The 14,851-nt window shown below is 39.6% G+C and overlaps 1 protein-coding gene across 7 annotated transcripts in view; it reads right to left on the bottom strand.

The window, feature by feature from the left end:
• Nucleotides 1-14,851, bottom strand: part of LOC309622365 (uncharacterized protein) — a 34,662-nt gene that overhangs the window by 16,179 nt on the left and 3,632 nt on the right. For 4 of the 7 annotated variants that reach the window (XR_014240761.1, XM_082409452.1, XM_082409453.1 and 1 more), the window contains 2 exons: nucleotides 12,803-12,952; nucleotides 5,528-5,583 (listed from right to left, as the gene is read on the bottom strand). Coding sequence is in view for 3 of the 7 variants with exons in the window: in XM_082409452.1 (XP_082265578.1) it covers nucleotides 5,528-5,583; nucleotides 12,803-12,952 (206 nt within the window). In the remaining 4 variants the exon portion in view is untranslated. Of the gene's footprint in view, nucleotides 1-5,527; nucleotides 5,584-8,916; nucleotides 8,937-12,802; nucleotides 12,953-14,851 lie in introns of those variants that run through there. The other 3 variants (XR_014240763.1, XR_014240764.1, XR_014240762.1) reach the window with 2 other exon arrangements.

Here is a 14,851-nt window from a genome sequence, read left to right as displayed (position 1 = left end):
TTGGTTGTTTGAAAAAGGATTAAAAGTCTTCCATCTAAAAATATGAAATTATTGTTCAAAGGGATATAATTCGAAAATCTGTAAGCACATTTATATGTAAAAAAGTCATTTCCTTTTAACTCTCCCTTACATGACGCATGTACTAAAATCTGAGAAAGTGCCTGGGTTTGTTCCATTTAAATGCTTTTTAATAGTGTTGTCGTTCTGTTTCTGGCAAGCAAAGCTTTACATAAGCCTAAAGATGCAGAAATTCTAAGATTAGAATAATTTAGATTCTGTCCTTGGGACACACTGTTTGTCTAGTGTAAGATGATGGAATGTCCTTGTAGGTGAGTCAGCTCTCGGCTCGGACTGCAGACTCTGCTAAGACTCTAGTCCCTGGATCTCATCCACTCGTGATCTTCATCAATGTGGTTACAGGGCCACTCTGAGCTAGAATCTGCAGCTGCTGCTCTCCCCCGCCCAGGAGCACCTGCCCTGCAGCGACTGGAGCTTGGTCTACCCATGCGTGTCCTGGTCAGGTGGTGTTGGTCTGCCTCTTACTTCTGCAGGGCTTTGTCAATCAGTGACTTAATTTTTGAGGCAGGAAAACTTACTGAGAATAAATTTTTCATATTCTCCATATCCTGTGCTCACCACTCCCTTTCTCAGCAAAAGGCTCATGGTGTTTCTTGCCTTGGGGTTTTTTTTACACAAGGAAAGCAGACATTTCCATGGAGCACTTTTTGTTTTGTTAAAGTTCAAACTCTGCTAGAGTCTTCTACACATTCTTTCTGTTTTTAAAAAATATTTATTTATTTGGTTGCGTTGGGTCTTAGTTGTGGCATGTGGGCTCCTTAGTTGTGGCTCGAGGACTCCTTAGTTGTGGCATGCCAACTCTTAGTTGCGGCATGCATATGAGATCAAGCTCCCTGACCAGGGATCGAACCTGGGCCCCGGCATTGGGAACGCAGAGTCTTATTAACCACTGTGCCACTGGGGAAGTCTCCTATGGATTCTTAGAAGGAGAAAGGGAGACTCTTCGAGGGCAGCAGGAAGGAAAAGACAAATACACCTGTCACTAAAAACGGGGGTTTGTGGGTGGGAGGATTCCTGAGATCTGAGTAGCCTCGGTGCAGTGGCCGGAGGAAGAAGCTGGTGCTCAGGGAGGACGGCTGTGAGGTGAGGTGCACCTTGACCTGCCCCAACCCCTCAAAGATCTTCGACATCGCAAGTCACACAGAAGCCACGGAGTGGCTCACTCCAGGAAACTTTTCTAGTACAGAAAATGGGCATCCAGCAGATATACATGCAGTTGGAAGAGAGAGGACAGGACAGGCCCTCTCCATGCGTTAGCACACTGGGCAAGAACCAGAATCCCAAGTCAGGTCCCTGAATGGCTGAGATGTCATTTCCTGCCATTCTAGTGGAGTCATGCTAGGAGTTAGTTTTTTGTTTTTTGTTTTAAATTGTAGGTGAATATTTACTTATTTATTTTTGGCTGTGTTGGGTCTTCGTTTCTGTGCGAGGGCTTTCTCTAGTTGCGGCGAGCGGGGGCCACTCTTCATCGCGGTGCGCGGGCCTCTCACTATCGCGGCTTCTCTTGTTGCGGAGCACAGGCTCCAGATGCGCAGGCTCAGTAATTGTGGCTCATGGGCCTAGTTGCTCCGCGGCATGTGGGACCTTCCCGGACCAGGGCTTGAACCCGTGTCCCCTGCATTGGCAGGCGGATTCTCAACCACTGCGCCACCAGGGAAGCCCCAGGAGTTAGTTTTAATTAAATTTAAGAAAATAAAATAACTGGACATTTCTTACTCATTTGAATTTGTGTACATTCCTGCTATGTCTGTCTGAGCTCCTATTTCTTCACCATATCCTGGCGATCAAACACTTGCCTCATAGCATTACTGTAAGGGTTAAGCCAGGTTAACATGTGAGGGCCTGGGACCGTGCTTGGGTATATTTAGTAGGTGCTCAACTGCTGTTGATTCTCTAAAAAAATTTTTTTCCTTCTCTCCAAGATGGGACTGCCAGAATGAATGGCAGAAGTTGGTATGAGGACCTACGGAAGGCCTTGGGCTAGGGAAGGTAGAGGGGCAATGTTTTTAACAGTAATAATAGTTACTTTTTTTTCTTTTTTGGTCTATTAATTGGGGACTTTTTTTTACTGAGGTATAAGTTGATTTACAATATTATATGTTTCAGATATACAGTACAGTGATTCACAATTTTTAAAGATTATACTCCATTTATAGTTATTATAAAATATTGGCTATATTCCCTGTGCTGTACAATATATCCTTGTAGCTTATTTATTTTATACACAGTAGTTTGTATCTCTTACTCCCCTACCCCTGTCTTGTCCCTCTCCCCTTCCCTCTCCTCACTGGTAACCACTAGTTTGTTCCTTATATATGTGAGTCTGTTTCTTTTTTGTTATATTCACTAGTTTGTTTCATTTTTCAGATTCCACATATAAGTGATATCATACAGTATTTGTCTTTCTCTGTCTGACTTATTTCACTAACCTAATACCCTCTAGGCTCATCCACGTGGTTACAAATGGCAACATTTCATTCTTTTTTATGGCTGAGTAGTATTCCATTCCATCCACACAGCACATCTTCTTTATCCATAATGATAGCTAGTATTCATTAACAACCTATTACGGGCCAGGCATTCCTGGACTATAAATCTTGTCCGTGGTTTTGCACCTGTTCTGCAGAGCTCTAAGATTCCATGGAGGGTCTCAGGAAATGCAGTGAAGAGCCAAAGGGAGACCAATGAGTTCACATGCAGGGCTGCTTCCTCTTCTTCAACTAGATCAGTTTTGCTTTTACCTGTTTAATATGTTGATCCTCTACATGAGATTTTGTTTGAAAAGTAGTATGTCTCTCAAAAATGTCAGAAAACGGGCTTCCCTGGTGGTGCAGTGGTTGAGACTCTGCCTGCCAATGCAGGGGACACGGGTTCGAGCCCTAGTCTGGGAAGATCCCACATGCCGCGGAGCAACTAGGCCCATGAGCCACAACTACTGAGCCTGCGCGTCTGGAGCCTGTGCTCCGCAACAAGAGAGGCCGCAATAGTGAGAGGCCCGCGCACCGCGATGAAGAGTGGCCCCCACTTGCCGCAACTAGAGAAAACCCTCGCACAGAAATGAAGACCCAACACAGCCATAAATAAAATAAATAAATAAAAATAAATAAACAGGAGCTGTTGTTTAAAAAAAAAAAAAAATGTCAGAAAACTTCTACAGAGATATTGGATCAATATGGCAATATAAACAAACACACGTTCAACCAGCCTTCCTCTCCTGATCTAAACCCTAAAACTAACCTAAAGGATATATATATATATATATCTGTAGATATATAGATATTTGAAGATCATGTTGACTTACAAGATGAATTGCTCTAAATGGATCAAAAGTTCTGCAGAAACTGCTGAAAGACAGAAAGTAGAACTGGGATAACACTGAAGGAGGGACCCACTGCCCAACACTAAAGAAGAGGGCAACTGTAAGTTGTGAGTCAGGCTTCAGTACTGCTCCAAGCTTGGAGAAAGTGCATACAGGGACGGGAGGCAGTCCCAAACCAACATTCAGTGTGATTTGGGTAGCATTACAGCAGTAGGAACGATCAGGCAGTTCCTCTTCTCCTCCTTCCACCTGTGCTACGCAGCAAACAGCAAAGGCAATTCCAATGGGACCCCCTGGGCATTATAAGCAGGATAGTAACCAAGAGGTGTGTGTACCCCAAAAGAAAGTGGGAGTTCCCGTGCCCAGAAGACGAACTACTGATCCGCTCAGTCTGGTAGTATGTCCTGCCTCTCCCCTATAACCACAGGAAGCAGAAACATTGAACAGATACGCACTCAGACATACAGGCAAGGCTAAGAGACAACTGAAAATGCAAACAGGAGGACAACCGAGAAATCACCAAACATTTGAAGAAAAACAAAGAGCAGTCCCAGAAGGAAAGAATGGAGGGAACGAAGAAGAGGAAATATTCAAAAAACAACAGAATAAAACAGCTTATTGTCAATGAAAGACATGACACCTCCAATGAAAGGCCCCATGAGTGCTGCTTAGAATGAATAGAAAAACAAACAAACAAACAAACAAACCCCAGATCACATCTAGACACTTGATGGTAACATTTCAGAAAAGCTCAATTAGTAACTTGCTTTTCTGTTTCTATTCAGTCTCCTAAAATTTGGTCACTTTATTGGACAAAGAAATTTTTTTGGTATTGTCTGCCAAGATGATGTGAGTTGGAATACTTTTAGCAAAGGAACCTGATACTCTTGGCTGTTTGACTGACACAGCCAGTAGTTGAGCCCCATGCTGGATAGTGTGAAGATGTGGCAAGAAGAGGCTGGATAGGCTAAATTTATAGTCATTGAATATAGATGTTTCTTTTTGTTCCAAATGATCTGTTTGGTATTTAATCTGCCTAGTTACTTATTGCCCCACAAGTAATCAGAACAAATGAAATAAAACAACCCATTTTGGATCTGTCCCAAACACTACTACAAATATCCCCTAAATATCCACTCATTTGAATGGTTTTGTTTTTTTTTAACAGCTCCACAAATTGTACATCCCAACTGTGACTCAGAATTATTGTTAATCAAGTTCAGAATTAAAAACGTGTTTTAGACATTCTACTAAAATATTTCCTTCAACTTAGAAAGAATTCATTAGAATTTTGAATGCCTTTTAAGCGTTTGTGGTTTGGGCCCTACATCATGTGTTATTTTATGAGTTCTTTTTGGAGAGCCAGCTTTTCTCCCTCATTCTTATCATCCTCTTATCATATTTGTTCAGATCTTCATCGAACATCTAACATGAACTGAAGATTGTTGATTCAGTCCCAAGTCTTTCGTCTTTTTCCATTAGGTGCAAGAGCAGTCCTTAGGACTGAGGAGTTTACAAAAATGAGTAAAGCACAGTTCCTGTAAACCCAGAAGTGTTTAAAATCTAGTAAATAAATATGAGAAATGTATAAAATCCAATGAGGATTCTCTCCCTCAGGAGAGAAAAAGATCATATTTGTTATGATCTAGGCCATGCTCATGTTATTTTTCTACATTGGTCTCTCCTGTAAGATTGTAATAATAACTACCATTTATTGGTACCTTCTGTACCCAAGAGAAGCTGGCATTTGGTGACCTAGATGGGTGGGATGGGGGGAGGAGTGGGAGGGAGGTCCAAGAGGGAGGGGGTTTATGTATACATATAGCTGATTCACTTCGCTGTACAGCAGTAACTAACACAACATTGTAAAGCAACTATACTCCAATAAGAAAAATAAAAAAAAAGAAAGAAGCATCAGACTCAGAAAGGTCCGTTGACCTTGCCCAGTGTCACAAACTTCTAAGTGACAGAGCCTGGAATTGACCCGTCTACTTGACCATAAAGCCCTATTTATTTTTCCCCCAACTTAAACATACTCTTTCCTCTGTCTTGAGCATACATTCTATGTTCCCACCTCTCCCTTTACTATGGTCCATTCTCCTACTTTAGAAAAGAAAGGCATACACTCACTTATCTGGAATCTTCTTACGGTGTATTGTCCCAAGAAGTAAAAATCTCCTGGTTACCTACGAAAGGGACAATTCAAATGACTGGGGAAGCCTCCTTGAATAATTAATCAAAGCACATAAAAAAACTGCCCAATGCCTGTCTTCCTTATACATACTTCTGGTAAGAGCAAAATGTTGCTTTAGAACCAGGGTATTTTGGCTGATGTTGGGATATTCTGAATTAAATCAGAATGGGTAGTGGGGGTGACTGTACTTCTGCCCTTTTTGGACTACAATCAAAGAATGCAATGCCCTTGAAAATTCTATGAGAGCAAAGCAAACCCAGCTTAAAAAATTTTTAAAGGAAAGCAATTCTTTTCAGATATTTAAAAAATACTCATCCTGGCACTTGTCATTAGCTAGAAAGAAAAGCACCTTCAAATAGCCTATGAACAGTGGTGGTAGCGATGCCGATTATTTTTCAGTGTAACTGGATTTTTTTAGGAATACCAACTTTTTAAAGATACATTGATTAACACCCACAGGTAAGATTTTTACAAGATTTTTCTCAGATTAGTTGTATATAATCCAATAGGGAGCTAAACCCTATTTTACCAAATCTAGATCATGAGATATTTATGCCGATTATAGTACATTCCCATTTTATTTCATCTTCTGAATTATTTACTTTTTACTATCTCCTAATAACAGCACGTGAATTTGCTAGCTGCTGGACCAATTAGTTATTAGCTATGTGACAGGGATGGGCTATGTGCTCATCAGCTGGGCTTCTTCTTCCTGAGTGTGCAGGAAAACCACATTTCCCTTTCTCCCCTGCAGTTAGATTGAGGCCACATGCCTGGGTTCCTATCACAGGAACATGAGCAGAAGTAATGGACACCACTTTCCAGGCCTAGTTATAAACTCCCCCAGCACCACTATTCAAGCTCTCTCTTTCCCTTCTGCTGGGCCCATGGAGGTCAATATTGCAGATTACCAGATGAAAGGAACCAAGCCGCTGTTTTGAAGACAGCTGCCCCAGAGTCACCCTACTCTCACTGGGGCTATGAAATGAATGATAAATAAAACAGTGTGGGGCTTCCCTGGTGGTGCAGTGGTTAAGAATCCGCCTGCCAGTGCAGGGGACACGGGTTCGAGCCCTGGTCCAGGAAGATCCCACATGCCACAGAGCAACTAAGCCCGTGCGCCACAACTACTGAGCCTGCGCTCTAGAGCACGCGGCCACAACTACCGAGCCCACGTGCCATAACTACTGAAGCCCGTGCGCCTAGAGCCCGTGCTCCGCAACAAGAGAAGCCACCGCAATGAGAAGCCTGTGCACCGCAGTGAAGGGTAGCTCCCGCTCGCCGCAACTAGAGAAAGCCTGCGAGCAGCAACCAAAAATAAAATAAATAAATTTATTAAAAAAAAAATTAAGAAGAAAAGCAGTGTGGAGTTATTTTATTTTTTTTACAGCAGCTAGCTTTAATTACCCTGATTAATATAAACAGTGTATACTTTTATTAAGCATCTCAGATTTCGAATCATGTATTGTACATTTCCTAAAGAATATCATACCTGCTCTCATAGGTCTTGATTCATACATAACTTCTACTCTTAGCTGGATACTACATTGTATTACTGCAAATTAAGTAATGAAAAATGTATTACTTTGTTTCAATTAACTAATGTAAAATTAATTATATGAGAGTTATATCATTTTAATCTTGATTGCTTTTAGAAATATATTGTACAACATGGATTCTGTAACTTACTTCTCAGTGTTTTTGATACGATTCCTTAAAAGAAATATTAACACATCTGAACTGAAAAATAAAATAAGACTTTTTTTGACAGAAAATAGGTCAGATTTTAGTGATCAGCTTGCAAATGAGGACTGGCTTTGTCAATTAGGTCATATGGCTTTGTCATTTGTGGTCTGGTTGACCACAGGATAGGAGCACTTTCCATGTATTCAATGAAAGAAAGCTTTAAGTTTTGACATAACTATATTTAAAACATGTGATAAAAGTTTGTAAAAAATACTGTACTACCACAGATACTGAAATAAATATCTCCAATTTTTACTGAGTAAAAACTTAAATGAAGTGCTGCTGGGTGAAAGAATAAAAGGTATAATTAATAGTCACTTGATAATCTGTGACAAAGCCTTTTTGGTACAGTTTCAGAGACTGAGACTCTAATGTCTGTCTAATTAAACCCTTTATAAGTCAGATGGCTTCTAATTCATAGCTTTCAACAAAACTAAAAAGAGGACCTAATTGAATTATTAGCTGATAAATCTTTTAAGTAATTCTGGATAATAAATCACTCTATTATTTTTGACATCAAATTTGACAGAATTTCAAAGAATTGGGTGACATTGCCATAATTAAATTTTCTATTCTTATATTATTATTGTGAAAAACATCAATAGAATAGAAGTGGTACTCTGTCCCGTTTTAGACATAATTAATATTCTTCCATGAGTACCTGAACTAATGGAAAAATAAATCCCCATTAATTTCAATAAGCGGTATATCCCTGAAAATTTCTACTTATGTGTTTGGCAATTATAAAAAATATTTAATATATTTATATTGTTTTAACCACTTGTATAACAATAATAATTATAACTACAGAAGTACTCTTTTTAACTTAGAGGGAACTAAAAAAATTAAAATCTATATCAGTACTTTTGCTTGAGACACATCATAAGGTGATCAATGAAAGACTTCTTGAGCACAAACACTTCTACATTACGGTAAAAGACTTATATTAGGGTGAAAAACTGGGGGAAATGGAATGCAAAGGAGTTCAGAAGTAAAAAGAAACAACGCTCATTTTCTGATTGCTAAAGAAGAGTTCATGTATTTTTTTTTTTTTAATTTTTATTTATTATTTATTTATTATGTTTATTTTTGGCTGTGTTGGGTCTTCGTTTCTGTGTGAGGGCTTTCTCCAGTTGCGGCGAGTGGGGGCCACTCTTCATCACGGTGCGCGGGCCTGTCACTATCGCGGCCTCTCTTGTTGCGGAGCAGAGGCTCCAGACGCTCAGGCTCAGTAGTTGTGGCTCACGGGCCCAGTTGCTCCGCGGCATGTGGGATCTTCCCAGACCAGGGCTCGAACCCGTGTCCCCTGCATTGGCAGGCAGATTCTCAACCACTGCGCCACCAGGGAAGCCCAAGTTCATGTATTTTTAAAAAACGTGTGCTAGTCTCAAAGTTGCTAACATGCGATCATACTCTAATTATTTATAACTTGATATTTTTTCTTGTGTATCTATTTTTTAAAAATTGGTTATGTTCTATATATTCTATGTTTTGGTTATATTCTATGTTCTATGTATTCGTATTCTGGCTCTGCCACTCACCTATGACGAGAGCTTGGGTATGTGCTTATCTTTTCAGGGCCTTGGTTTCTTTTTTTCCCTATAAAATGTGAAAGTTGAACCACATCATTTGCAGGCCCCCTTACGTCTCTAATATTCTATAACTCTGTGACTAAAGACTCAGAAATATTCCTTTAGATGACTGAAAACAAAAAGTATCCAAATATGCATTTCCTCTTTTTCCCCTTTCTCATTTTCCTTCTTCCCTCCCAATACCACTAAGGCCCTGTTGGCATAGAGCAAAGATTGTATGTTTTGAGGGATTTACTAAAATTGGTCTCATTATGTATCAATTAATTACAGTAATTCATTGGCTTCCCTCAACCAAAAAATAATCAAACTATTCATGACATCATTATTCTCCCTAGTAATCGAAATCTGAAAAGCATATAATAAAGATAATATTTTCTAAAATAAAAAGATGATATTGGCACGATCCTGCTTCCTCCTTTTGAGGAAGCTAGAATCTTGAAATAGCTCATCAGAAATAGAAGTCTTTAGAATAGAAAAGTTGACCAGAAAGGCTATAATTGTTGTTAAAAAATATGTATGTGAGGTCCACTAGCACCGCCTTGTGCTATTTATAAAACAATGCAAGATATGATGTATAAATAGTACTATTTTGGTTTTAAATATTTCCATTTTGGTAACAGAATGTTGTGGTTTTTCATATGTGCAGTGAGAAAAGGTCCTGAAATATTAGTGCTGTGTTTTTCTTTCTTGCCCCACACTTCTGTGTAGTTACATGTACCCATGTTGACTTGTGGACAACTGAGATTGTTAGATCAGGGATTCAAAGAGAAAGAGACATTTAATATTCAATTGACTGACTTCCACAAAAGGGCAGAGTAGAGGAGGGAGCTCATGTGAGATGGTTGCTGACCAACCTGGAGAGCTACGTGGAAGGGAGGCCAGTGACTGCAGCCCATCCCCACCATTCAAGTGCGCATGCCTCTCTGTGTAGAAGAGCCACAGGTGCTACTGTCATCACTGTCAGGCCATCACAGCACCTGCACTCGGCCTCTTAGCTCATCCAGGTGAAGGATGTCCACCTGTGTCCTACGACTTTGGTAGCCTCCCACGTGAACTGCTGTCTGTTGAATTTTACCCTTGTTAACAGGACACAAAACATCTTTTCAAAATCCTTCACCACCAGAGGACATTGAAAATGAAGAAGAAAGAGAAGCCACAGTTTTGGCACTTGGAAGAGTCTGGACTGGGAAACCCATCTCTGGTGTATGTGTGTGTGTATATATATTTACATGTATATATTTATACTGGAGAAGTATTAGGGTCTTAAGACTAAATGAGATGGCATATAGGAAAATGCACAGTTCTAATTCATCTATACATCCAATTAATAAAATTTTATTGAATACCTAATGAATATTTATTGAGCACCTACTATGTGCCAGGCACTGTCCTAGGTACTAGGGACATAGTAAACAAGATGGATGAGGTCTCTGTCTCATAAGTTTGCACTGTGGTGGGGGAAGACATAGTGTAAACAGATAAATAAGGTAATTTCAGTTACTGTAAGTGTCACGAAGAAAGTAAAAGAGGCCAATTGGATAGAAAATGACTGGTTGGAGGGTGAAGGGAGCAACTGCAGGGAGGGTGGGCAAAGACAGCCTCTTTGGGGAGGGTAACACTGAATAATGAGGAGGACTTAGTCATGCAGAGACATTTGGAAGGAACAGATAGAGGGAACAGCAAGTGCAGAACCTCTCAGGCACACAGTAGTTTAGCATGTTTTAGAAAGATGGCAAATGATGCAACCTCTGCAGACTCAGGAGTGGGGAGCCTCCTTCACTAAGATGATGGGGTCTTACAGCTGGCACAGAGTAAGTGCTTAATAAAGAAATGTGTCTTTGCTCTGACACATTACATTAGAAAATGTTTACTACATATTTAAAAAGAGTTTATAACGAAAAACTTCCCCTGCCCCCAGCTCCAGCCCTGCTTCCCAGAAGCAATCACCCTTATAATTTACTTTTGGTTCTTCTGACATATCTTTGAATATAGCATACTCCTAATGTTATTTCTTCCTGTATCAATTATAGATATTATCTATTTACTTCCTACAATGACAGAGAAGCATTTAGCCAAGAGAATTATGGTTATTTTTCTGCCTCTACTGGTTACCTTTGCACCTATAAATAATAAACTTCTATGTCTTGTCCCTTCATATCTTGACTCCCGGATCATGAGACTGAGATATTATAGACCTAATTCTTTCTGCTGCTTCTCTTCCTCCACTCTTCCCTCCATGTCTCTGCTGGGCACAGCCTCCTATGCCCTATAAACTTTAGTAGTTCTAACTCTTTTTAGCAGTTATACAGGGCTCTTCAGGCTCTAGGTCCCACCTACTTTTTTCATCTCCTGATATTATCCACTCTCGTTATACTCACAGTTTTACTGAACTATGCACTTACAGTTTTTGTAAACTTTTGTGTGCTCTTGTCTTTTTTCTCCTCGCCTCATATGTTTTCATTGCCGGGAAGGGCTTCCCTCTGCAATTCACTGGCAAATCCCATTCATTCATTTTAGCCTACATGCCACTTTATGAGATCTTCCTTGCTGGATGCCATTTATTAAATACAAAAAATATTTATTCAATGGCTGTTATATGCAAGGCACTGTTCTAGGTGTCAGGGCTATAGTGGTCCTAGACAGACATTCATGAGCTTGCATTCCAGTGACTTAATAAGCAGACTTAATAAAAATAACCACCATGATGAAACACACGATGTGTCAGGACTTTACTAAATAACTCACAAATTCTATTTTAATCCTCACACCTTTATGGGACTTTAAGAAGTTAAATATCCTTCCTGAGGTCACTTCCTGTAAGTGGCTGAGCTTATACTCAAACTCAAATCTGCCTAACTTCAGAGGTGTCACTCTTAAATCATACCCATTCTGCAGCTATTACTCCTTGTACACTTCTACCATAACATTTGTCATACTGTTTTGAAACTGTGCATGGAGTTCCCCACATAAACCACAGGACATAAAAGAATTATTTGTGTGACTATTTTTTCAATTTTCTCAGGATGGTACAGAAGTAATACCATTCTAGAGACACAGGAGTGAAATTAATGCATTACATACAGTGGGTGCCTTAGGGAACTAGGGATTAACTCTTGAAATCTCAGACTGAGAAAGGCTTGCTCTAAACTGAAGACGTCTTAAGGGTAGAGATATCTGCTGCGTAATGGGTGCTCGATAAATGTTCATTGAACCTTTCATTCAAACCTTTGTAATCAATACATACTGAGTTTTGGGGTTGAAAAACTATGTTAGTCCTGCGTTTGAAGGTGGCTTTGCAGCAGGAGCTAGGCACTCAGTCTTTTTAATAGAATTCCAAGGGTGTTCAGTCCAAACTTTAAGAGGCAGTAGAATGCAGTGGTTAATTGCACAGACTCTACAGCCTAACTACCCAGATTCCAATTCCAATTCCACTGTTTATGGTTTATACAACAAGTTATTATTTAACATGTGCCAGCCACTTTTATAAGTACTTTACAAACATTACCTGAACTAAACCTAACACCTCCATGTAGCAGATACCTTTACTATTCCTCAATAGTGCCATGTCTCAGTTTTCTCCTCAGTTAAATGCAGGATACTAATAACAAAATATAGGGTATGTAGGATTGAATGAGTGTAAAGTGCTTAGAATAGTATCCGGCACATAAAAAGTTAGCTATTACCACCAGTAGAGGCTGTGACCATCGGCTTGATGTAACTTAACAATTTTTTCCTCTTATGTTAATGTTCACTTCAAGGGAATTATTTGGAATGGGGACTAAATCTTAAGCATCTCCCAGTCAAGTTGGCTCTACGTTTCTAAGGGAAAACCCAGTGGCTGGTGCTGAAATGGAAAACGTAGGAAAAAAATACCTCTGAAATCCGTCCAGTCTTCTGCATCTGCTCAGGCATCTCCCAAGTCCACATTATTGTCACCTCTTGCTGGGATGCCTGCAATAGCCTCCTAGCTGGTTCAACGGCATTCTCCTTGGCTGCCTTTATTCTCTGCTCCAGGAGATTAACCTTTTCAAAACACAGAGGCAAATCGTATTGTATAGTGCGCACACTTACAACAGTCCATTGATTTCTCATTGTTCTTAGAATAAGGACCCAAATCAGTAACTTAGCTGACTAAGTCTTGTGGGATCTAGCCTTGGCCCGTCCCTCTCCGTGGTATCCACCCACCCCAGCCACATCAGCCTTCGTTCACTGTTCAGCAAATATTTGTTTGATCACCATGTATTTATGGAGTCATTGAGGATACATCAGTGACAAAGAGAAACACAGTTTTTGTACTCATAGAACTTACCTTTAGGAGGTGGGAGAACAACAATGGCAACAAAAACCAGACATATAGTAATTATTATAAAAAATATAATAATTGCTGGTTGTAAAAAGTAGGAAAATGGAATTGAGCCTGCAAATAAAAAGAGGGTCATTTGAGATAAGATGGACAGAAAGTCTTCTCTAAGCAGGTAATATTATATAGATGAGATGTAAAGGAGGAAGAGAAGTGAGCCACATGATGAATGGGGAGGAGAGAATTCAGGTGGACAGAACCCATGCAAAGGTTCACATATGCTGGAACAGCCTGGTGTGTTTGAGGTACCCAGAGTAGATCAACTCACTGCACAAAGGTAAGAAAGTGGGGAGTAAGATTGGCTGGCGCCTGGTCCTGTAGGGCCTGGTAGGCCATTGTAAAGAATTAGAAAGTTTTTTCCCTCTTCTTTTTATTTTAGAAAAGCTCCAAGCTGTTTTTAAAAGTTGAAAGAGTGGCACAATGTACATCACTATACCCTTTATTTAGATCCACAAATTATTAACTTTTTGCTACATTTGCTTTTTTGGTTCTATTTTCTCTGTTCTCTGTTCTTTTGTTCTCCCTAACATCTTTCTATTTTGTTTTTGTTTTATTTTTCCCCCAAATCTTCTGAAGGTAAGTAGTTGCAGACACTGTGACACTTTGCCACTAAATACTGAAGCAAACATATCCCCAAAACAAAGACATGCTTCTACATAGTCACAAATTATCACACGTCCAAAATTTAATACTGATTCAGTATCACGTACATTGTAGTCCATATTTATATTTCCACAATTGTCCACAAATTGTTTTTTGCAGTTACTTTTTAAAAAAATCTATGAACCAATCAAGATTCATGAATTTCATTTAGCAACATCTGTCTCCTGACTAAAGCAATCCACCACCTTTTGCTTTTCTCTTTCCCGAACACTGACATTTTTGAAGAGCCTGGGTCTGTGGTCTTGTAAGATGCTCTACCTTCTGATTGTTTCCTTATGATTAGATTCAGGTTAAACATTGCTGGCACAAATAGTACCAGGTGATAGATAGTCCCATTACTGGTGATGTTGTTTCCTCACTTGATTAAGGTATGTCTCATAAATAAATCTCTACATTGTAAAGTTACCTTTTCCCCTAATTAAGAGTTAATCTCTAGGGTGATTCTTTGAGATAGTGTTAATATCCTGCTCCCCAACAACCTTTTAGCCAATGGTTTAGCACCCTTTATCCATTGTTTTAGTATTCTTTGATAAGCTTTATCTATGTCAATTTTTACAATGGGAGTTGCAATATGGGGAATATTTTAATTTGTTATTCTTTTTGCATTCATTAACTGGCATTCTTGTGTAAAGAAGAGCTTTTCATTGTTAGTCCTTTTCTCCCCCATCCATCCCCCTAACGAAGAGGACTTAAAAAATTAAACCGGTTTTAATCTATTACCATCATTATTCTTATTCTTTTTGATGTTCAAATTGTTCCAAGCATGGTTAGTGGAAGCCCCTTTAGGCCAGATCCAGTGTCCTTTTGAAATGACCCTATTAATCTCTAAGGACTTCTTTGCTTTCTGACAAGAATGTTCTAGGCTCACTTTATAATTTCCCTGCTCCAGTCCTGGAATC

Source organism: Balaenoptera borealis, assembly GCF_965194805.1.
Source record: "Balaenoptera borealis genome assembly, contig: HAP1_SCAFFOLD_2283, whole genome shotgun sequence".
NCBI classification, from domain to species: Eukaryota; Metazoa; Chordata; class Mammalia; order Artiodactyla; family Balaenopteridae; genus Balaenoptera; species Balaenoptera borealis.
This window is presented reverse-complemented; position numbering and strand designations above follow the sequence as displayed.